A 25,418-nucleotide genomic window follows, 5' to 3' on the forward strand; every position below is an offset into this window, starting at 1 on the left:
CTCTTTCTCTCTCCTCTTTCCCCCTCCCTCTCTCTCGCTCCCCTCTTTCTCTCTCCTCTTTCCCCCTCCCTCTCTCTTTTTCTCCAGTCATCTCTTCACAATAGAGGGGTAAATGGCTTGCAAAGAGAGTTAAATGGTTCTCATATCATTCATTACCTGTTCCCCTCCCTAAGTCCATTCACACTGTCACAGCTATGTGGTTTAGCGTCAACCCACACTGAGAAGGGAGATTCCTCACAGCTTCTCGCATGTTCGTATCCAAATCCACCCCAAACACACACACACACACACACACACACACACACACACACACACACACACACACTAACACACACACTAACACACACACACACACACACACACTAACACACACACACACACACACACTAACACACACACACACACACACACACTAACACACACACACACAAACACACACACACACACACACGTTTTGTTCTTCTATCCTCTTGGGGACCTAAAACTAATTCCCATCCAAAATCCTATTTTCCCTAACCGTAAACCTAACCCTAAACCTAATCTTAACCCGTAAACCTAACCCTAACCCGTTAACCTAACCCTAAACCTAACTGCCAACCCTAAACCTCTTACCCTAATTGTAACACTAACCCTAAAATAGCCCTTGTCCTCATGGGGACGTGGGAAATGTCCCCACAAGGGAGAATTTTCCTTGTTTTACTATCCTTTTGGGGATTTTAGGTTCCCACAAGGATAGAACCAACCCACACACACACACAGAGACACACACACACACGGAGACACAGAGACACACACACACAGAGACACAGACACACACACAGACACACACAGAGACACACACACAATCCTCTTTTCTGTAAGAGGTGTAGGACACACAGTCATGGATAGATGTGGCTGGTGCTATTGGCAGTGGTGCCATTGTAGATGGCTGGGAAGCTACATATCCTGCAGTAGGACACACACACACACACACACACACCTACACACACACACACACACACACACACACACACACACACACACAGAGAGACACAATGCGTGCTGGAGGTGTGTGTGGGAGAGGTAAGTTAATGGCTGTGGTGTACTGGGTGATGATAACAGCAATAAAGCAATGGGAGGACATGTTTACCAGGACATGACCTCAGAGCCTCAGGGTCAGGACAGAGATATGGTTACCAGGACATGACCTCAGAACCTCAGGGTCAGGGTCAGGACAGAGACATGTTTACCAGGACATGACCTCAGAACCTCAGGGTCAGGACAGAGACATGGTTACCAGGACATGACCTTAGAACCTCAGGGTCAGGACAGAGACATGTTTACCAGGACATGACCTCAGAGCCTCAGGGTCAGGACAGAGACATGGTTATCAGGACATGACCTCAGAACCTCAGGGTCAGGGTCAGGACAGAGACATGTTTACCAGGACATGACCTCAGAGCCTCAGGGTCAGGACAGAGACATGGTTACCAGGACATGACCTCAGAACCTCAGGGTCAGGGTCAGGACAGAGACATGTTTACCAGGACATGACCTCAGAGCCTCAGGGTCAGGACAGAGACATGTTTACCAGGACATGGCCTCAGAACCTCAGGGTCAGGGTCAGGACAGAGACATGTTTACCAGGTCATGACCTCAGAACCTCAGGGTCAGGGTCAGGACAGAGACATGTTTACCAGGACATGACCTCAGAGCCTCAGGGTCAGGACAGAGAAATGTTTACCAGGACTTGACCTTAGAACCTCAGGGTCAGGACAGAGACATGTTTACCAGGACTTGACCTCAGAGCCTCAGGGTCAGGACAGAGACATGGTTACCAGGACATGACCTCAGAACCGCAGGGTCAGGACAGAGACATGTTTACCAGGTCATGACCTCAGAACCTCAGGGTCAGGGTCAGGACAGAGACATGTTTACCAGGACATGACCTCAGAAACTCAGGGTCAGGACAGAGACATGGTTACCCGGACATGACCTTAGAACCTCAGGGTCAGGACAGAGAAATGTTTACCAGGACTTGACGTCAGAACCTCAGGGTCAGGACAGAGACATGTTTACCAGGACTTGACCTCAGAGCCTCAGGGTCAGGACAGAGACATGTTTACCAGGACATGACCTCAGAACCTCAGGGTCAGGACAGAGACATGTTTACCAGGACATGACCTCAGAACCTCAGGGTCAGGGTCAGGACAGAGACATGTTTACCAGGACATGACCTCAGAAACTCAGGGTCAGGACAGAGACATGGTTACCCGGACATGACCTTAGAACCTCAGGGTCAGGACAGAGACATGTTTACCAGGACATGACCTCAGAACCTCAGGGTCAGGACAGAGAAATGTTTACCAGGACTTGACCTCAGAACCTCAGGGTCAGGACAGAGACATGTTTACCAGGACATGACCTCAGAACCTCAGGGTCAGGGTCAGGACAGAGAAATGTTTACCAGGACATGACCTCAGAGCCTCAGGGTCAGGACAGAGACATGTTTACCAGGACATGACCTCAGAGCCTCAGGGTCAGGACAGAGACATGGTTACCAGGACATGACCTCAGAACCGCAGGGTCAGGACAGAGACATGTTTACCAGGTCATGACCTCAGAACCTCAGGGTCAGGACAGAGAAATGTTTACCAGGACTTGACCTCAGAACCTCAGGGTCAGGACAGAGACATGTTTACCAGGACATGACCTCAGAACCTCAGGGTCAGGGTCAGGACAGAGAAATGTTTACCAGGACATGACCTCAGAGCCTCAGGGTCAGGACAGAGACATGTTTACCAGGACATGACCTCAGAGCCTCAGGGTCAGGACAGAGACATGGTTACCAGGACATGACCTCAGAACCGCAGGGTCAGGACAGAGACATGTTTACCAGGTCATGACCTCAGAACCTCAGGGTCAGGACAGAGACATGGTTATCAGGACATGACCTTAGAACCTCAGGGTCAGGACAGAGACATGTTTACCAGGACATGACCTCAGAGCCTCAGGGTCAGGACAGAGACAAGGTTACCAGGACATGACCTCAGAACCGCAGGGTCAGGACAGAGACATGTTTACCAGGACATGACCTCAGAGCCTCAGGGTCAGGGTCAGGACAGAGACATGTTTACCAGGTCATGACCTCAGAGCCTCAGGGTCAGGGTCAGGACAGAGACATGTTTACCAGGTCATGACCTCAGAACCTCAGGGTCAGGACAGAGACACTGTGTCTCCATCCATCAGAACTGCTAAATCACACCACTCAGCACTAGATGGCCACGCCCAAGAAGACATTCTTAGCCATATTGGCAGAACATATTGTCAGAACTAATTTATTAGGTACTGTACATGAGCTATTGGTTTGGAGGATTAGGGGTTAGGGTAGCCATTTCATTTAAACATTGGAGCAGCTCGTCAATGTCAATTTGGGGTTTTCAACCAATTAAAACAGGCAGAATTCAAAAAAAGAGGGGGGACTAATGTTTTTATTTTCAGGCAAGATGGCAGTTGTTTATGTGGTGAAGAAAACAATACATTTAAATAAATATTCATGTTTTCTGAAAGATACAAACACTTTTGAAATGTGTTTAATGATCTAAAAGCCAGCGAAACAGAGATCTGGAAAGTTTAGTTGGGTGCTGTCGTAACATAAAAGCAAACTGCAGACGTCGAACACTTATCTTCAGCTGTGAAAGTGAGGACGGCCAACATTTTAGTCAGAGTTGCTAAGTAGCCTACCTCGGCCATCAGTTTCTCTAGTGTGTTTCTGATATCTAAAAGAGAACCATATTTCTTAGCTCCTCACCAGACGATGAGTGATGATTGACTGAGCGTCAGAACTGAAGAGCACTGCTCACACCGACCGAAAGGGGGAGACAGAGTATCATAATCAGACAGACCCTGGAGACAGACAGCGAGGAGATCCATCACCTCAACCCCCAAGCACGCACACACACACACACAGTGACAGTTATTTTTCATTAGTACTTTAATTCCAAAAATCATAGGTTATAATCTACAAAATACAAACTAATAAATGTACAACCGCACAGAGCTGGGTTCTACAATCTCACTTCCATTCCTTGAGATTGTGTGTGTGTGTTTGTACAAGTGGTGGTTCTCAATACCACTCTTGATAATGGCCTATCACATAGTCAAACAAAGAACTGAAACACACGCTCACACACAATCTCACAGTAGTATTTATGAATGAATCCTCTCTCATTCACACAGAAACATACTTTTTGTCTGTTAATAAATCAGTCACTCATTCACAATGACTAGTCTCCCAAACACACACAGTACCTTGCTGCCCCCTGGTGGCCACAGAAGAGAAGGCACCCTGACTCACTGGAACGCTGTGGCCAAAATATACCCTCTTACCTAAAGATAACTGCCAAAAGTTACCTGTAGGTTTGTTTGTGTGTGTGTGGGTCTTAGGTGAGTGTGCTTATGTGTGTGTTTGAGTGCACCTGTGTGTGTGTGTGTGTTTAATAAAGTGCCTTAAAACACAACAGTTTCATCCAGGTCCCAGTAAACAGTATCTCTCTCTAACTCACGGTATCTCTAAATTATCTCTTATAGGACCCTATGGTTCCTGGTCAAAGGTAGTGCACACGCTATTCATTATATTTATCTTATCTCTGTCCGGTTATATCTCGAGGTCACATTGCCCTTGGGGGGGATTTCTACTGTTGTCCCTAACCACAGATCTAGGATCAGATCACCTAACCCCAATAATAACTTTACCTGTTAGGGGGATACAACTAATGTCTGACCCGGAATCAGTGCCTAGGGGCAACGTCTTCTGTTTAGTACCTCTGTCTGTAAGCATGTGATGGCTTTATAGCGGTGGTGTTATGGCGTTATAACCTGTTATGTAGCATCCCTTATAGACAGGACTAGGACCCTATGTCACCCAATGCTACTCCCAAATTCAGATTCATAATATTCTATAGTTATAGCACTGATCTCCTGTTACAGTTATAAGCATCCCTTATGAACAGGAATAGCACTGGGCTGATACAGTACATTACCATTTTAGTCATTTAGTGCCGCTCTTATCCAGAGCAACGAGGGTTAAGTGCCTTCCTTGCTCGAGGGCGCAACAACAGACGTATCACCTAATCGGCTCAGGGATTCGAAAGGGCAACCTTCCGGTTACTGGCCCAACGCTCTTAACCGCTAGGCTACCTGCCGCTGTTACAGTGTCATGAACAGGAATAGGACCCTTTGTCACTGTCATCCCCAATGTACAGTATCGGAGTTGGTCGAGGTGTTCCAGTTAGAATGTTGTAGTGATCTACAGTCATACCAGTAATACATACTACTATAACTAGTACACTGCTAGTAATACATACTACTACAACTAGTACACTGCTAGTAATACATAGGGACTGGTGTGGAAAGGAACTGATATGGGTGATACACACTGTACATACAGACATACATACATGATGGTAGAAGGCTTCAGTATAAGCACATTAACACTGTCTAGGGGGAGTGGTCTCAGATGACACTATATTCCCTATGTAGCACATTACTTCTGACCAGAGCTACATGTTAAATGCACTACAGATTATGGGTAATAAGTCATAGGCACTACATAGGGAATAGTGTACGATTTGAGGCGCAGCCCCCCCCATTTGAGAATGGCACTGTTGATGACGACAGTCGCATGAAGATGATGTCACAGCAGGGTATGACTGGCGTTGCTATGACAACTCTTCCTGTGGACAAGGCGGTGATGGTGCAGGTGTAGGCAGTTCCTTCGTAGTCTTTTCCACTGGTGATTGGTTGATTTCCAGAGCACGTGAAAGAGGGCCGGGTGGGATAGCAGAGTGGACAGTCCATCACTACATCCACCTCTCTGTGTGATTGGACAGCGCAGGGCAATGGGGGATGTGGCACCGTGGCAGTGACAGGGGATTGGTTGACCTTGGCAGGGGGGGGGGGTTAGAGGGTAAAGGTCGTAGGTCACAGAGCGTGCTCAGGAGATGACGATGATGCCGAAGTTGTTCTTGAGCTGCTCTAGGAAGATGAAGGTGAGCACCGTGTGAGGGATCAGACGGATCCCTGCAGGAACAAGACCCTGCAACGCCATTGGACAGTTAGTTAGCATTCTGACACGTGATTGGACAGTTGGTTAAAACCTTGCAATGCCATTGGGCACTTAGTCAAGACCCTGACACTGGATTGGACAGTTGGTCTACATGCTGACATTTGATTGGACAGTAGGTTAAGACCTTGTAATGCAAGTGGACAGTTCATTAACTTTCTTGCAACTGCATTGGACATTAAGTCAAGACCTTTACCCAGGCTTCACCTTAGACATGGATACGTTAAGGTAAGACCCTTACCCAGGCTTCACCTTAGACATGGATACGTTAAGGTAAGACCTTTACCCAGGCTTCACCTTAGACATGGATAAGTTAAGGTAAGACCTTTACCCAGGCTTCACCTTAGACATGGATACGTTAAGGTAAGACCCTTACCCAGGCTTCACCTTAGACATGGATACGTTAAGGTAAGACCCTTACCCAGGCTTCACCTTAGACATGGATATGTTAAGGTAAGACCTTTACCCAGGCTTCACCTTAGACATGGATACGTTAAGGTAAGACCCTTACCCAGGCTTCACCTTAGACATGGATACGTTAAGGTAAGACCCTTACCCAGGCTTCACCTTAGACATGGATATGTTAAGGTAAGACCTTTACCCAGGCTTCACCTTAGACATGGATACGTTAAGGTAAGACCTTTACCCAGGCTTCACCTTAGACATGGATACGTTAAGGTAAGAACTTTACCCAGGCTTCACCTTAGACATGGATACGTTAAGGTAAGACCCTTACCCAGGCTTCACCTTAGACATGGATATGTTAAGGTAAGACCTTTACCCAGGCTTCACCTTAGACATGGATACGTTAAGGTAAGACCCTTACCCAGGCTTCACCTTAGACGTGGATACGTTAAGGTAAGACCCTTACCCAGGCTTCACCTTAGACATGGATACGTTAAGGTAAGACCTTTACCCAGGCTTCACCTTAGACATGGATATGTTAAGGTAAGACCTTTACCCAGGCTTCACCTTAGACATGGATACGTTAAGGTAAGACCTTTACCCAGGCTTCACCTTAGACATGGATACGTTAAGGTAAGACCCTTACCCAGGCTTCACCTTAGACGTGGATACGTTAAGGTAAGACCCTTACCCAGGCTTCACCTTAGACATGGATACGTTAAGGTAAGACCTTTACCCAGGCTTCACCTTAGACATGGATACGTTAAGGTAAGACCCTTACCCAGGCTTCACCTTAGACATGGATACGTTAAGGTAAGACCCTTACCCAGGCTTCACCTTAGACATGGATACGTTAAGGTAAGACCTTTACCCAGGCTTCACCTTAGACATGGATACGTTAAGGTAAGACCCTTACCCAGGCTTCACCTTAGACATGGATACGTTAAGGTAAGACCTTTACCCAGGCTTCACCTTAGACATGGATACGTTAAGGTAAGACCTTTACCCAGGCTTCACCTTAGACATGGATACGTTAAGGTAAGACCTTTACCCAGGCTTCACCTTAGACATGGATACGTTAAGGTAAGACCCTTACCCAGGCTTCACCTTAGACATGGATACGTTAAGGTAAGACCCTTACCCAGGCTTCACCTTAGACATGGATAAGTTAAGGTAAGACCTTTACCCAGGCTTCACCTTAGACATGGATAAGTTAAGGTAAGACCCTTACCCAGGCTTCACCGTAGACATGGATACGTTAAGGTAAGACCTTTACCCAGGCTTCACCTTAGACATGGATAAGTTAAGGTAAGACCTTTACCCAGGCTTCAACTTAGACATAGATACGTTAAGGTAAGACCTTTACCCAGGCTTCACCTTAGACATGGATACGTTAAGGTAAGACCCTTACCCAGGCTTCACCTTAGACATGGATACGTTAAGGTAAGACCCTTACCCAGGCTTCACCTTAGACATGGATACGTTAAGGTAAGACCCTTACCCAGGCTTCACCTTAGACATGGATACGTTAAGGTAAGACCCTTACCCAGGCTTCACCTTAGACATGGATACGTTAAGGTAAGACCCTTACCCAGGATTACAAGATTAGTTAGAAACTCTTACCTCTGTCAAACAGAGCAAAGGTTATTAGGTTGGCCTGCTAGGTGAGTTTCTGGGACTGCAAGTATGTGTGTTTGAGTGTGTGCGTCTCACCTTGTAGAAGGCCATGGGTCCCTCTTTAGCAGTCACTCTTAGACAGTGTATCACACCCTGAAACACACACACACACAGTTACATACTGAAGGAGAAGAGAGAGAGATGAAGAGAGAGAGATGAAGAGAGAGAGCGAGATGGAGAGAGAGAGAGCGAGAGAGACAGGAAATAGACAGAAGCAGTGAGAGAGAGAGAGAGAGAGAGAGAGAGAGAGAGAGAGAGAGAGAGAGAGAGAGAGAAGCATTGAGAGAGAGAGAGAGACAGAGAGAGAGGGGAAAGAAACCCATATTTATGTTTATTTATTTTCCCTTTTGTACTTTAACTATTTGCACATTGTTACAACACTGTATATATACATAATATGACATTTGAAATGTCTTTATTCTTTTGAAACTTCTGAGTGTAATGTTTACTGTTAATATTTATTGTTTATTTCACTTTTGTTTACTATCTACTTCACTTGCTTTGGCAATGTTAACACACGTTTCCCATGCCAATAAAGCCCTTAAATTGAAATTGAATTGAATTAAAATTGAGAGAGAGAGAAGAGACAGACACAGAGACAGAGACAGAGACAGAGACAGAGAGAGAGAGAGAGAGAGAGAGAGAGAGAGAGAGAGAGAGAGAGAGAGAGAGAGAGAGAGAGAGAGAGAGAGAGAGATGAAGGAAACGAAGAAGAGAGTGATGGATGGAGGGAGTAGATGACAAAGAGAGGGATGGATAGAGTAACTCACTGAGTATTCTCCTTTAGAGTTCATCAACCTGGTCTTCATCACATCTAGAGGCTGACACAGGAACGTAGCACAGCCTCCCTACAGAGAGAGACACACAGACAAACAGGCAGACAGACACACAGGCAGACAGACACACAGGCAGACAGACACACACAGACAGGCAGACACAGGCAGACACACAGGCAGACAGAGAAACACACAGGCAGACAGGCAGACAGAGAGAGAGAGAGAGAGAGACACAAGCAGAGACAGGGAGAGAGAAAGATACATATAATTAGTTTTCTTTGAGTTATTCAATTAACAATCACATTCTTCTGGTTCCTTATCCAACCAGCACCCTGCACTCTATTAACCAATAAGAAGCCAGGTTACTCACAGCGATGAAGCTGGACAGGAAGTGTGTGAGGATGTTATCTCCCATGAAGCCTGAAGACAGCACCAGCTGTTTAGCCTGGTCATAACATGCCAACTACAGAGAGAGGAGGGGGGAGAGAGGGGGCGAGGGAGTGGGAGAGATGGAGAGAGAGAGAGGAGGGGGGAGAGAGGGCGAGGGAGTGGGAGAGATGGAGAGAGAGAGAGGAGGGGGGAGAGAGGGCGAGGGAGTGGGAGAGAGAGAGAGAGAGAGAGAGAGAGAGAGAGAGATAGAGATAGAGATAGAGATAGAGAGAGAGAGGAGGGGGGAGAGAGGGGGCGAGGGAGTGGGAGAGATGGAGAGAGAGAGAGGAGGGGGGGAGAGAGGGGGCGAGGGAGTGAGAGAGATGGAGAGAGAGAGAGGAGGGGGGAGAGAGGGGGCGAGGGAGTGGGAGAGATGGAGAGAGAGAGAGAGAGAGAGAGAGAGAGAGAGAGAGAGAGAGAGAGAGACCATATTAGAGACACATACTTCCCACAGATTACACAGATCCACAAAGAATTCGAAAACAAACCCAATTTTGATCAACTCCCATATCTACTGGGTGAAATACCACAGTGTGCCATCACAGCAGCAATATTTGTGACCTGTTGCCACAAGAAAAGGGCAACCAGTGAAGAACAAACACCATTGTAAATACAACCCATATTTATGTTTTATTTATTTTCCTATTTGTACTTTAACTATTTGCACATTGTTACAACACTGTATATATACATACTATGACATTTGAAATGTCTTTATTCTTTTGAAACTTCTGAGTGTAATGTTTACTGTTAATATTTATTGTTTATTTCACTTTTGTTTACTATCTGCTTCACTTGCTATGGCAATGTTAACACACGTTTCCCATGCCAATAAAGCCCTTAAATTGAATTGAAATTGAATTGAGTGAGAGAGAGGAGGGAGAGATGTGTTATAATTCAAAATACATTCAAAAGACAAATCAGTACATACAAAGAGAACACCTAAAAACAATCAACCAGTGTCAACCAGCAAACAGTGTCTCTCTTCTAATCTATACAAAGTACTGCTACACATAACGCTATTAAACTTAATTTCCCAGGGTGCCGTGCGGTCGTACCTGTCCCACAGTGACCAGAGCTCCTCTGCTGGAGGCCATGGTGGCTCCTGAGAACAACTTCCTCACCCCCTCTACACACAGGTCAGAGGGGAGAGGTCAAGGGTCACACAGAGCACAGAGCAGCAGAATACAAACTGTATCAATTCATTTGAACAAAAGCTTTCTATCGTTCTATTTTTTATCAAATGTATTACATTGGAGCGATAGCGTGCGACTCCCTCTCTAAACTCAGAACCGGTCTCTTGACATTTCATCTTTTTCTACAGAGATAGAGAGTACAACTCACACACATTCCTACCTTCTCTGAAGACCCTGAAGAGACCGTCCACAGCATGTTTGTAGCTGAGAGAGAGAGAGAGAGAGAGAGAGAGAGACAGAGACAGAGACAGAGACAGAGACAGAGACAGAGAGAGAGAGAGAGAGAGAGAGAGAGAGAGAGAGAGAGAGAGGGAGAGAGAGAGAGAGAGAGAGAGAGAGAGAGAGAGAGAGAGAGAGAGAGAGAGACAGAGAGAGAGAGAGAGAGAGAGACAGAGAGGGAGAGAGAGAGAGCGAGAGAGAGAGAGAGTTAGACATTGTCAGATCAACAACATACCATGTAGTCTAAATGGTCAGGAACACTCACTTCCTCCTCAGTTCTGGAGGTAGTTTAACATCATTCTGCATCCTGAGGGGGAAAACTAGTATTAGTTACAACATTACAATATTCATACACCATATAGCCAAACCATTAAACTAGTATATTAGTTACAACATTACAATATTCATACACCATACAGCCAAACCATTAAACTAGTATATTAGTTACAACATTACAATATTCATACACCATACAGCCAAACCATTAAACTAGTATTACTTACAACATTACAATATTCAGACACAATACAGCCAAACCATTAAACTAGTATATTAGTTAGAACATTACAATAATTATACTATCATAAATTGCAAAGAGAGCTGTGTGTTTCTCTCACCTGACGTTCACCATGTCTGCAGGAGTGCCGATGAACCCACCAGTAAAACCTAGAAGCATGAGAGAGATTAGTGTGTGTGTGAGCATTACCCTTAGTCTGCGACAGTGTGCATGTGTGTACACCCCAGCGTGTGTGTGTTCAGCATACATGCGTGTATGCACAACCCTGTGTGTGTGTGTCCCTACCTCCGAAGGCCCCCAGCAGCACCTTCTGGTAGAAAGGCATGGGGCCCTGGTTACTGCTGCTCAACATGTCTCTGACTGTCTCATAGATAGCAAACCTAGTTAGAGAATAGGACATCTAGAGAGAAGGGGAAGAGGAGAGGAGAGGAGAGGAGAGGAGAGGAGAGGAGAGGAGAGGAGAGGAGAGGAGAGGAGAGGAGAGGAGAGGAGAGGAGAAGAGAGGAGAGGAGAGGGGAGAGAGACACAGACAGACAGACAGACAGACAGACAGACACAGCGAGAGAGAGAGAGAGAGAGAGAGAGAGTACTTTAACTATTTGCACATTGTTACAACACTGAAATGTCTTTATTCTTTTGGAATTTCTGAGTGTAATGTTTACTGTTAATATTTATAGTTTATTTCACTTTTGTTTACTATCTATTTCACTTGCTTTGGCAATGTTAACATTTGTTTCCCATGCCAATAAAGCCCTTAAATTGAATTGATAGATAGATAGATAGATAGATAGATAGATAGATAGATAGATAGATAGATAGATAGATAGATAGATAGATAGATAGATAGATAGATAGATAGATAGATAGATAGATAGATAGATAGATAGATAGATAGATAGATAGATAGATAGATAGATAGATAGATAGAGAGAGAGAGAGAGAGAGAGAGAGAGAGAGAGAGAGAGAGAGAGAGAGAGAGAGAGAGAGAGAGACAATAGTAGAGGGCAGAGGAGAGACACGAGAACAAGAGTAAGAAAAAGTACATCAAATTGAAGAAAGAGTGATGTGTAGCTATCATCCTACGAACATTCTAGTTGTATGTCATAGCTTCAATCCACCACAAGGTGAAACCCATCTGTCACAAACAGCAAACAGCTCCTCTCCAGAGAGAGAGAGAGATGTGTCAATAGAGGCGTTAACAGGACGTTTCAACACCCCAACCAGTTTCCGTTAGGTACAGATCTAGAATCAGCTTCCCCTCCCTCAATCCTAACCTTAACCAATATTGGGGAAAATGCTAAACTGACCCAAGATCAGTGTCTATGGGCAACTTCACCAGTTTCCTCACTGTGTGTTACTGTGGTAACTGCCTGACATTCTTACTACTGGTCTGTCTTCTTATAGAGAATTCCCTCTGATGCAACACTATCAGAGGGGAAACTAACTTCCACTTCACATGTTCTTAGTCATGCCATTGATGTCAATGGGACATGAAGTGACAATTTGACTGAAGTGGATTTGCCCCTTAGTGCTTGTGCATTGGGTCCAGAGTTGTTCCTGACCAGGGGGGGGTAAAGTTCTGTGTCCTAGTTCAAGGCTATACCATGCTTTAGGCTGTAATTAGGGTCCAGAGTTGTTCCTGCTCAGGTCCAGTGTGATTGAGGAAAACCCAGCGCCGTACTTCTGCATCCAGGCCATTGAAACAAACTGTATCCAGGTGAGGCATTGCATGCGTTCCAAACGGTACCCTACTCCCAATATAGGGCACTGCTTTTAACCAGGGCTCATTGGTCAAAAGCAGAGCATGGATTATAACGTCATTTGGGGCAGCAGGTAGCCTAGCGGTTAAGAGCGTTGGGCCAGTAGCAAAAGGTCGCTGGTTCAAATCCCAGAGCTGACTAGGTGAAAAAATCTGCTGATGTGCTCTTGAGCAAAGCACTTAACCCTAATTACTCCTGTCAGTGGCTCTGGATAAGAGCATATGCTAAATTACTTTAAAAAATACAAAATATAATTTGGAACGCACACATTATGGTCCTAATGTGTATGGATAAAACATGTATTTTTGCTAATGCTTGACAGGACAAAAGCCAGAGAGCTAAGTTTAGTGTTTTAAATTGCTGATGGGGAGAAAAGCATACTGGGACAGAATACTGATCCTTCTGCCTGGAACACTCAGGTTCCATCTACCTATCTCTGGGACAGAATACTGATCATTCTGCCTGGAACACTCAGGCTCCATCTACCTATCTCTGGGACAGAATACTGATCCTTCTGCCTGGAACACTCAGGTTCCATCTACCTATCTCTGGGACAGAATACTGATCCTTCTGCCTGGAACACTCAGGCTCCATCTACCTATCTCTGGGACAGAATACTGATCCTTCTGCCTGGAACACTCAGGCTCCATCTACCTATCTCTGGGACAGAATACTGATCATTCTGCCTGGAACACTCAGGCTCCATCTACCTATCTCTGGGACAGAATACTGATCCTTCTGCCTGGAACACTCAGGTTCCATCTACCTATCTCTGGGACAGAGTCCATACAGCACTAATGGAACTATCATTACAGGATTACACCCCCCCTCCCTCATCCTCCTACCTGTCTGCAGAGTGATGCGCTGAGTCCGTTGTACAGAGCCAGAGCTCCATCATTCTTCACTACCTGCATGGCCATGCTCACCATCCCCATCTTACCCTTCTGCTGGGTCTGCAGGTGGACCTAAACACACACACACACACACACACACACACACACACACACACACACACAATCATTATTTCATCATTACCATCATCATCATTACAAATACGATCAATATACTGCATCTTCATCATCATTACACTCATCATCATCAGTCGGTCATCAGTCTGTGTCTATTTTTGAGTGAGTGTGGAACTGCCTCTCTCCCACAGACAGACAGACAGGTTAGACAGGTTAGACAGATTAGACAAACAGAGACAGACAGACAGACAGACAGACAGACAGACACAGACAGACAGACAGACATACAGGTTAGACAGGTTAGACAAACAGAGACAGACAGACAGACAGACAGACAGACAGACACACTAGCGTGACAGACAGACAGACAGATAGACAGACACACTAGCGTGACAGACAGATTCATGCTGAGTGTTTATAGCTCAGCTGACCTGGTTGTAACCGTGGCGATCTGAGAGATGGTACACGCTGGCAGGAACGGGCGTGTCACTGTGACTTATGGTAGAGATAAATCTACACACACACCGCCACACACTGAGGAGCTGTCCTTGAAGTCTATTATAGTTACTGTCTATGGAGATAGTAGTATAATGTAGTAGTTACTGTCTATAGAGATAGTAGTATAATGTAGTAGTTACTGTCTATAGAGATAGTAGTATAATGTAGTAGTTACTGTCTATAGAGATAGTAGTATAATGTAGTAGTTACTGTCTATAGAGATAGTAGTATAATGTAGTAGTTACTGTCTATAGAGATAGTAATATAATGTAGTAGTTACTGTCTATAGAGATAGTAATATAATGTAGTAGTTACTGTCTATAGAGATAGTAGTATAATGTAGTAGTTACTGTCTATAGAGATAGCAGTATAATGTAGTAGTTACTGTCTATGGAGATAGTAGTATAATGTAGTAGTTACTGTCTATAGAGATAGTAGTATAATGTAGTAGTTACTGTCTATAGAGATAGTAGTATAATGTAGTAGTTACTGTCTATAGAGATAGCAGTATAATGTAGTAGTTACTGTCTATGGAGATAGTAGTATAATGTAGTAGTTACTGTCTATAGAGATAGTAGTATAATGTACTAGTTACTGTCTATAGAGATAGTAGTATAATGTACTAGTTACTGTCTATAGAGATAGCAGTATAATGTACTAGTTACTGTCTATGGAGATAGCAGTATAATGTAGTAGTTGGGAGTCAGTGGAGAGAGCTGTAGATATGGTTGTGATAGTTGTAGTGGTAGCAGTAGATGGAATATCACAATTACTGACATTCTCGTGTGTGTATGTACAGGTGTTTTAATGTTGTGTGTGTACGGGGAATAGTTTTTTTTAAGGTAATTCTCTGACCTCCTTTGAACTCTCGCTCCCTCTTTTTCAACTGGGCTCTGCTCCAAGTGTGGCCTCCCTCCGGCCAATCACGCCTCTCGCTCCCACCGGCTTATCAGTACTGTTTGAGTTCAAAGGCCACCAAGGCCTTCAACCATGGAACACAAACAATCTCTCTTTCTCGCTCTGTCGCTTTCTCTCTCTCCCTTGCTCTCTCTCTCTCTCTCTCTCTCTCTCTCTTTTCTCTTCCATTCTCTTTCCTTCTCCCCTCAATCATCCACTCCCTCTCTCTCACTGTAAATAACTGGCTTTCTCCTATATTTCTTCTCCCTCTTCCCTCTCTGTCTCTCTCTCTCCTTTCTTTATCACCCTCTCCATGTTTCCCTCTCACCCTGTTGTGACTAGATAATCATTCACACCCTGAGTGCAGATACAGATAGCTGGTTGCTGCAGGACCTGGCTGGCACTCAATAAGCACTCCAGTCAGGACACAGTGCAATGAGTATCTTCTCTAACGACACTGAAAGCCAAAAATGAGCTGGGCACTTTTCCTAAAAGAAGAAGTCAGCATGTAACCTCTAACCTCCAGCTCCTCCTGAGTCACATCACCAACACACTGTCCCATTGTTCCAGTGATGTTACAGAGTTTCTAGAGAAATACTGATAGGAAGACAATGCCATAACTTAGATGTAGGTGCTAGGATGTTTAGTTAAACAAACACACCCATTAATGTGCACGTTCACACACATGCCGACACACACACACACACTAGTGAGATCCAGACCATCTCCCTCCCCTCAGGTAGCAGAGAGAGAGGTAGGGCGTTACTAGGGCAACTGACTTCATGCCAGACAACAGGCATAGCAACAACAGTATGAACCAGGTCAGAGAGGAGAGGCAGGGCTTCAGGACAACAAACTGCTGCTGATTCTTTTTCAACGTTCTGACAAAGTGGTCGAGCTTCTGATGGGCCTTCTGCTGTGCACACACACAGCCTACAGTTCTTCATCATTCTCGCCACCGTCAGAGAGACGACAGGGAACGAACCACCATTTACCTACCTCTAGGCTGCTATTCATAGAATGACAAACCAAATAAAGAGCCTATCGTTTTTCATGGAATTTTTTGTGGTAATTAAATATTATTTATTTAGAATTTATTTTCCAGTAATAATTGTATGAGGTCTGTGTATTCTCAAATTGAAAAAAAGTGAGGGAGCGCCGCTCCCCTGCACTCCGGCAGCACTACAACCCGGGACGCTAAGCTAGTCATGGCTAGCTTCAGGAGAAGAGGAGAAGGCAGGCTAGAGTCATATACACTGAGTGGACAAAACATTAAGAACTCTTTCCATTACATAGACTGTGACCAGGTGAATCCAGGTGTTACATCCACTTCAAATCAGTGTAGATGAAGAGGAGGAGACAGGTTAAAGAAGGATTTTTAAGCCTTGAGACAATTGAGACATGAATTGTGTATGTGTGCCATTCAGAGGGTAAATTGGCAAGACAAAAGAGTAGTGCCTTTTAACAGGGTATGGTAGTAGGTGCCGGTTTGTGTCAAATGTTTTGTACGCTCTGTGTGGTCAATTTCTGTCTGAACTTTACTTGTCTGAGCTCTACTTTCTCCTCCACAGCTGTTGATAAGTGATAATTTACACTTTCGCGTTGTGCTGTGTATCTCTGGGCATGGCTAGCTTCAGAGGACAAATGTCTTGTTCTGGCAGGTTTGTCGACAAAGAGAGAGTTTGAGGTCATCTCTCTTTGTCTTGTTCTGGCAGGTTTGTCGTCATCATCTCTCTCACACACACAGTATAGAGCAGGATGGATGGGTCCCCATCTATTCTTGACTTCGAGATGACCCTGGCCTGTACATGCTCAATGACAACAGTAGAGCATGTGGCTACTACTACTACTGCTACTACTGCTACTACTACTACTACTAATACTTCTACTGCTACTACTACTACTACTACTGCTACTGCTACTGCTACTACTGCTACTACTGCTTCTACTACTACTACTACTACTACTGCTACTACTACTAATGCTACTACTACTGCTACTGCTATTACTACTGCTACTGCTACTACTACTACTACTTATACTACTACTGCTACTGCTACTACTGCTACTACTTCTACTACTACTACTACTGCTACTACTACTACTACTACTACTACTGCTACTGCTACTGCTACTACTACTACTACTGCTACTACTGTGAGTTATCTGTAATATGAGATGGCTATAACGCTACAGTTCCACTAGCCCTAACCCTGTTTACCCCGCATCGCACCGCACCGTAGCGGCGGAGTTAGCCGGTCAGTGACTTAACGAGGCCGATCACTGCTACCCTGTGTTCCAAATGGCACCCTATCCCCTATATAGTACCCATAGGGCTCTGGGCAAAAGTAGTGCACTATGTAGGTAATATTAGTTTAAATCTGACATAAAACATGCTTACCGGTACACAGACTACCTTCACTGACCTGTATTGTACTATGCTCTCAGTATCTATTATGCCAAATGTGTATGTGCATGTGTGTAATGTGTGCATGCACTGTATGTGTGTGTGTGTGTGTGTGTGTGTGTGTGTGTGTGTGTGTGCCTCTCCCACAAAGTAATTATACACATTTAGACTTTTCTAAGTAGGCGAGTTGAGACAGGCTGTATAGACTACACTATCAACTCCACACACACACACACACACACACACACACACACCTCTGTCCAACACTAGCTCCTCCCACTACCCTATGACCTCTGTCCAACACAGGCTCCCCTCACTACCAATACAGATACAGCGATAGGGGAAAGCATCTGGAGCAGGGTTCGAACCAGCAACCCTGCAGTTACGGGCCTGCCTCGCGCACTACCACCTGTGTCATAAAGGCCCAGACCTCTTAGTACACTCAAACACAGAGACGCTACACACAGGAAGCCCTAGAGTTAACAGCTGTTTTAAGACTGCTAGTTAGTGCTGTAATGTCATACCATGTCTATATAATTACACTAAACACTGACCTACTTGTATGCCTCTGGCATTCTGTTACACTATAGGACCCCAACCGTACTGCACTGGCTCGGGAATTTTTGCATTTTTCTTCACTTTCCAGGACGGTTCCAGCAACTGTGGTGGATGCATAAACAGGCCAGTACAGTTCAGCTTGGCCCTGCAGTGTTAATCAGGCTTGTTAATTAAGCCTACACATGTTATACCGCACACAGGCCTACTGTAGGGATGGGATATGGCATTCTGTGTGTGCTATTCTTGACTTCGAGATGACCCTGGCCTGTACATGCTCAATGACAACAGTAGAGCATGTGGCTACTACTACTACTACTGTGAGTTATCCGTAATATGAGACAGCTTTGGCGCTACAGTTCCACTAGGCCTAACCCCGTTTACTCTGCACCTGAGCTGCGCAGTTAGCCGGTCAGTGAACCGGAGAGCTCGCGCTTAACGAGGCCAATCACTGCTACCCGTACCCCCGCCGGACACAGAACATACACACTCAGTGTCATGTGACTAGGCTAGACGAGAGCGAGAGGGAAAGAGAGAGAGAAAATGATTCTACAACTTTTCCTTTTCTGTCCTATTTTTCCGAACATCCGCAGTGCGCTGTGTTTAGTTTGGATAGAACCCAGTAGCCTGTTTACTATTTTATAACATTGGATAAAATCAGGGCAGATGTTGTCCCCAGCTTTCCAGGTAAACAGCTGGCTGACTAGCGGGCCTGCAGCCTCCGTAGGTTGGCTATAATCCTGCCAGGGTATGGGGTTATATGGTTCTCTCTCCAGCACTTACCTTGATGAGGTCCAAAGGATGGGTGCAGCAGGCAGCCCCGCAGGAAGCGAGCCCCCCGAAATACCACCGCGACATCCGTTTATCGGTCATATTTCCCCCCCTGTCTCTATATAGTCCCACTGCTCTTCGCTGTGTCCAATTCGATCCAGTCCAACAAAGCTGCGAGCCAGAGCCAAGCTTCCTATCCACCGCGACACGCAGGCAGGTCGGCGCAGCAGTCTGTGCTCTCTGGTCCGCTCTCTCCCTGACGGTCGAATGTAGGATAACCTCGTTAATCTTCAAAATTGCCAATGATTGCTGACGCCACCGTATGTGTGTAGGCAATTTTACAGAACGCGTGATAGGAAATGAATAGACAGAGAGAGAAGGGGAGTCGAAGTGAGTGCACGCGCAGCCAATTGCCACCCGGCGCCGAGGAGCTGCCTCCTCGTGCTCTAGCTAGCCAGACTCAAAGGTCGACAACTTATTTTCAGGTTGTTTTTGCAAACGTCAAAACTGAAAAAGTCACCGGTTTCTCTAGGCTACGCTACAGAGAGGATGACTGTTGTCAAACCTCCCCCGTGGTTCTTAAAGACACAGTACACCCTCACGTACTCAGCTACCCAACCAGACACAGCGTATAAATACTCTGTCGCTTTAAGGGAAACAAGTTCCAACATTCTCCAACGAGGAAACTTTCTTTTTCAACCGAGTCAAGCGGCGGTACATTTTATCCGTGATAAAAATGTTTACCGGAATCCATTTGAAACTGGTTACAATTTCTCTATTCTGTTGTTATTGTTTCCCGCGCTCTCTTGTTTGTGACCGAGAGCTGTTCGTGTTATTGCGCCACAGCTGCAGACAAACATCCACATTGACTGTAGCTAACGTTTAACCCATTTTTGAATGCAGTCGTCACTTGACGGCATGTGGGCTAGCGCTAGCCTATACTTTATTTGTATTTTATTTTACCTTTATTAAACTAGGCAAGTCAGTTAAGAACAAATTCTTATTTACAATGACGGCCTACACCGGCCAAACCCGGACGTGTACTTGGAGCATATACAATCTAGGTTAGGCAATTTCATTTCTCAGAAGGCTACTAAAACAACACATAACCATGTACAAGTACAACTTCTCATCTTATTTAAAACACTTCAACGTGTCAAAAAGCCACCGTTGTTCCAGAATGCCTCTTTGGTATGCTGACCTCGCGCCAGGAGGAGATTGACAGCTCGCCTCGCATTCCCCAGGACATATACTCTTTGGAACATTGTTAAAGAGTCACACAGAAGGCTACATGCCTTGTGTTTAAATATACACGTTCTATTAGTTGTTGTTGTTGTGTGTGTGTGGCATAGAGGTGGTGGTGCAAGTTTACACAATATGTGTGTGTGCACGCGCCTGACTTGGTTGGAATCTCTTTGCACGCGCACTCAAAGAGATTCCAAACAAGTCAGGAGCGTGCACACACACTGTAAAATTCCTGTCTGGTGCAAAGACTTGTTTTAAGCGCTGGAACTTTGGTCACGGTCCAAATTAACATGCTCGCCCTTACACACATATACTTTTATTGAGGTCACACCATTGAATAGCCTAGCCCTATAGCTTTTGATAGGCTGGTCCAGGTTAATTTAACATTGCTTGATTGTGTCTGACCTTTTCAATCAAACATGTAATTTCCATGTCTTGTGCTCATAGGGAGGAAAGTTAACTTGATGGTGTCTCTTTGCTTCCATGAACCTAGAACAACTTGGAACAGCTCACTAAGGAATTTGAGCCCTAAAATCCCCATGCTGTTTCTGTCACTATGGAGACGCTTGTCCAGTAGGGGTGCATCTCAATAGTCTACCTTGGCTTCTTAACCTTTTCTGTCTCCTTTCCTTCATCTGTAGAGAACATGAGATAACTTGACAAATGCCCATTAGCCTTCCTCCACATTGCTATCTGTGTGCTATCCTATCTTGTATTTTGCGATCAGCGCAAAGGCAAGCGGAGAGACAAGGAGAGGAAGCCACAAGACTATTGAAATACACTTGTCTCTCTCTGCGTGAAAGATCACCTGGTTCCTGTGAAAAATACACCTCTACTGCCACCATGTGGATATATAGGGGAACTGCAGTTTTGGTTTAGGCCTAGAGGCCTTCTCTGTAAATATTGTCACAGAAAGTGTAAAAGCTCAATTCTCTTTGCCATTCTATGAGTTCATTGCAAATAGTAGTACCGCAAAATGGCCGTTGGTCATTTCTCAGATATACTACATTGGTAGTGGATGGGGTTAGTTTTTTTTTTAAAGTGCTTTGAGACCCATAGGAAAGCACCAGCCCTTGAGACCTGGGTTTACATTAACATTTTCTTCATTTAGCAAACACTCTTATCCAGAGCGACTTACAAATTGGTGCATTCACCTTATGATAGCCAGTGGGACAAGCACTTTCCACATTTATTTATTTATTTATTTAAAATGTGGGTGGGGTTAGGGGGGGTAGAAGGATTACTTTATCCTATCCCAGGTATTCCTTAAAGAGGTGGGGTTTCAAGTGTCTCCGGAAGGTGGTGAGTGACTCCGCTGTCCTGGCGTCGTGAGGGAGCTTGTTCCACCATTGGGGTGCCAGAGCAGCGAACAGTTTTGACTGGGCTGAGCGGGAACTGTGCTTCCGCAGAGGTAGGGGGGCCAGCAGGCCAGAGGTGGATGAACGCAATGCCCTCGTTTGGGTTTAGGGACTGATCAGAGCCTGAAGGTACGGAGGTGCCGTTCCCCTCACAGCTCCGTAGGCAAGCACCATGGTCTTGTAGCAGATGCAAGCTTCAACTGGAAGCCAGTGGAGTGTGCGGAGGAGCGGGGTGACGTGAGAGAACTTGGGAAGGTTGAACATCAGACGGGCTGCGGCGTTCTGGATGAGTTGTAGGGGTTTAATGGCACAGGCAAGGAGCCCAGCCAACAGCGAGTTGCAGTAATCCAGACGGGTTCAAACACCAAGTGTTTTGAGACCAATAGGAAAGCACCAGCCCTTGAGACCTGGGTTCAAACACTATTTGAAATCATTGACTGAGCTCGCCTGTTGCAATGGAACCAATAGAAAAGTCGTAAAAGTGCAAACCCCACCCGCCTGGTACTCCAGGCAAGCTAAAGCAATCGCTAAATAGTATTTGAAAGATTTCAGATAGTATTTGAACCCAGGTCTGGAAAGCCCTGTAATAATGGAGTTCATTGTTGCTGTATGGAACTATCATAGAAATAGACTCTCTAGAAAGGGCTTGGAACCTCTAATCCTGCAACTTTCATTGACTTGAATGAGGAGGCCCCGGTCTGTAGATTCTATTTCTATGATGTCATACGTGTTCACGTGACTGGGTCAGTATGGTGGAGGTGACTGGCGTCCTGGCACATGTTATACAGATGGTCTTTGTCTGCGTCCTGTACGCTGCCTTTGTGCTACTGTATAACCACTCTGTATGCAACACACAAAACACAAACACACACACACACAAACACTGCCTACGTGTGGGCTCTCCAGAACATACACTCACACGCACACACACGCACACACACAGAGAGAGAGAGAGAGAGTGGGCAGTGTGGAATCTGAGTGATGCCAGTTATGTCACATTAATAAACATTTAGTTATTAACACATCCCACAATGCATTTCACCTCCCACACTGACACAAGTGCATCACACATTGTCCCACTCTGGCAAAAAACGTGTAAATATATGAGTGCAGTAGCTAAAACAAACAACTTGTAAATATATGAGTGCAGTAGCTAAAATAAACAACGTGTAAATATATGAGTGCAGTAGCTAAAATAAACAACGTGTAAATATATGAGTGCAGTAGCTAAAATAAACAACTTGTAAATATATGAGTACAGTAGGTAAAACAAACAACTTGTGAAATACTTTATTATTTAATGTATAAATTACACTCACCAAGAAGAAGTTAACACAGAAAACTCAAATCACAGTAAAAACAACTAGAAGATGATGTCATAACAGAATAACAAAGCTGGCTACATGTGGCCTTCAGAAATGGAGAATAATCATGCACATTTTCTTAAACGTAATCATACGCATTTTCTTATTTACATTTTGACCTGTCTCTCCTTCACTGAGAGTTTAGTGATGGGGTTGTATTCATTAGGGCATAATGTAGCAAAATGTTTTACAATGGACAACGAAAATGAGCATTACACATTGGACACGTTCAGGTAGTCCCTCCCTGTTTCAGTGCGTTTTCTCCCAATTTAACGAACACAACCCTGGTGTGGCAGGTTTCAGACGTACTCCTTCTCCTCTACCACCACAGGCAGTGGGTTACTCCTCCCACTTACCCCAAAAGTAGGCGTTGCCCTAACCCCTGGAGGGGAGGAGCCTGCATTCAGCAGAGCCCCTCCCACCAGCAGCAGAACTCCCGCCCCCCAGCCTAGATACAAGGCCGGGCCTAACTCCCTCTTCAGCGGCGCGGCGACTTTTGGATCGTAAAAATCCCTGACCACGGCGTAGGCTGTCCAACAGATAGGTACCAGGTAGAGCAGCCCAGAGAAGAAGAACAGTACCCCAGCCACACGGGCTAGCCTAGCCTTGGAGGAGTACGCTCCTTCTCCTAGACACTTGGTGCACTTAGCCCCAGCCACGCCTAGCAGGAGGGCGAGGAGGCAGAGGAGGAGGGACAGCACGGAGATGGTGCGGGACACCTGGGCGGAGATGGGGAGGGCCAGGGTGGAGTCGTAAGTCTTACACTGGATCTGTCCCGTACTCTGGGACAAACAGGTCATCCATAGCCCCTCCCATAGAACCTGGGCGATCACGATCTCCCCGCCCGCGAAGGCGGAGACTCGCCACAAGGGGGAGGCGCAGACGAGAGCCCCGCACACCCAGCCAATCACAGCCAATAGGAGACCAAGTAGCTGCAGACCTGTGGACGCCATGGCGACGTGCAAAACTTCCACACAGTTCTGTTCAACTGGGCCTGGTGTGTTTTCCCTGGTTTTCACTAGATGATGAGTGTTGTCAAGATGGTTTCAAATCTCCTCTCTTCTCCAAAACAACGATAACAGGTGACACAAGTTCCCCTTGATAAAGTGTTCTTGTACGCCCCTGGGAATGTTGCAGGAATGTTTCTGTCTCTTTCCTCTTGGTTGAATATGCGGTAGTTCTGTATCTTATGGTAGAAACAGTGATGGTCAACAACTCCTCTTCCACATTCTCAGACGGGTTAACAGCAACAACAATATTCCTGCCAGGACATGGTGAAGAAATACACTGTAAGTACATTGTCCTCTCTGAACCTGTGTTTATGTTAATGTATACACACATAATAACAATTCCCAACATGTTAACATGATAACATGTCCCAACATACTGACATGATAACATGTCCCAACATATTAACATAATAACATGTCCCAACATGTTAACATAATAACATGTCCCAACATGTTAACATGATAACAATTCCCAACATGTTAACATGATAACATGTCCCAACATATTAACATAATAACATGTCCCAACATATTAACATGATCACATGTCCCAACATATTAACATGATAACTTTATAATTTTATTATATAACATAATAACCAGTAACTTGTGACTTTTACACATTTCAGAAAGAAACAGAATCAAAACAGTCATTCTGAAATGATAAAACAGTTACAGAGATAACCATGATAATACTTACTTACCCCAGAGGACTCTGCTGCTCTGCACCATTGGACAGTATGAACAGTCCTGTCCTGTCCTGTGTAGTCTAACACTGTGTATTAGTAGAGGTCTGTCCTGTGTAGTCTAACACTGTGTAGTAGTAGAGGTCTGTCCTGTGTAGTCTATCACTGTGTATTAGTAGAGGTCTGTCCTGTGTAGTCTAACACTGTGTATTAGTAGAGTTCTGTCCTGTCCTGTGTAGTCTAACACTGTGTAGTAGTAGAGGTCTGTGATGGTGTGTTCATTCCTCTGTCATACACACAGACTGACCAGACTGTCTCACTGGAGCACAGCTTAACACAGAGGAGTGGGAGGAGAGCAGCGCTCAGCTGGGCTGGCCACGATGTCACACACACACACACACACACACACACACACACACACACACACACACACACACACACGCTAGCATGCAAACACACACACACACACACACACACACACACACACACACACACACACACACACGCTAGCATGCAAACACACACACGTGCTTCACACAGTGGAGTGTAGGAGGGGAGCAGCACCCGGCTGGCCACT

At 45.3% G+C, this 25,418-nt stretch overlaps 3 protein-coding genes across 3 annotated transcripts; 1 reads left to right on the forward strand and 2 right to left on the reverse strand.

Moving 5' to 3' along the window:
* Positions 1-3,954: 3,954 nt before the first annotated feature.
* LOC311121820 (mitochondrial dicarboxylate carrier-like) lies at positions 3,955-19,697 on the reverse strand. The gene is made up of 11 exons (XM_084196262.1): positions 19,191-19,697; positions 13,928-14,047; positions 11,608-11,722; positions 11,423-11,471; positions 11,071-11,112; positions 10,747-10,790; positions 10,449-10,519; positions 9,332-9,424; positions 8,956-9,033; positions 8,222-8,278; positions 3,955-6,076 (listed from the first exon to the last, which is right to left on the reverse strand). The coding sequence occupies exons 1-11, from the start codon at positions 19,278-19,280 to the stop codon at positions 5,975-5,977; spliced, it is 861 nt and encodes a 286-aa protein (XP_084052388.1). The 5' UTR covers positions 19,281-19,697; the 3' UTR covers positions 3,955-5,974.
* Positions 6,723-8,215, forward strand: LOC311121783 (uncharacterized protein; the record flags this gene model as incomplete). Its single annotated transcript, XM_084196233.1, has 4 exons — positions 6,723-6,736; positions 6,856-6,916; positions 6,962-7,636; positions 7,862-8,215. The coding sequence occupies 4 exons, from the start codon at positions 6,723-6,725 to the stop codon at positions 8,174-8,176; spliced, it is 1,065 nt and encodes a 354-aa protein (XP_084052359.1). The 3' UTR covers positions 8,177-8,215.
* Positions 19,698-23,444: 3,747 nt separating the features above from the next.
* LOC311121818 (claudin-6-like) lies at positions 23,445-24,098 on the reverse strand (the record flags this gene model as incomplete). Its single annotated transcript, XM_084196261.1, has 1 exon — positions 23,445-24,098. One exon carries the CDS (start codon positions 24,096-24,098, stop codon positions 23,445-23,447), a length of 654 nt encoding a protein of 217 aa, XP_084052387.1.
* Positions 24,099-25,418: the final 1,320 nt, after the last annotated feature.

The sequence above is a fragment of the Coregonus lavaretus genome (assembly GCF_964263955.1).
Source record: "Coregonus lavaretus genome assembly, contig: HAP1_SCAFFOLD_171, whole genome shotgun sequence".
NCBI classification, from domain to species: domain Eukaryota; kingdom Metazoa; phylum Chordata; class Actinopteri; order Salmoniformes; family Salmonidae; genus Coregonus; species Coregonus lavaretus.

What these genes read in the sequence shown, in the direction of transcription:
- LOC311121820 (XM_084196262.1), bottom strand. Translation starts at nt 19,280, where the DNA reads ATGACCGATAAACGGATGTCGCGGTGGTATTTCGGGGGGCTCGCTTCC. An exon ending in GCTGCTGGGGGCCTTCGGAG is followed by an intron (nt 11,472 to 11,607) that starts GTAGGGACACAC and finishes TCATGCTTCTAG; the next exon opens with GTTTTACTGGTGGGTTCATC. An exon ending in CCTCCAGAACTGAGGAGGAA is followed by an intron (nt 10,791 to 11,070) that starts GTGAGTGTTCCT and finishes TCTCTCTCTCAG; the next exon opens with CTACAAACATGCTGTGGACG.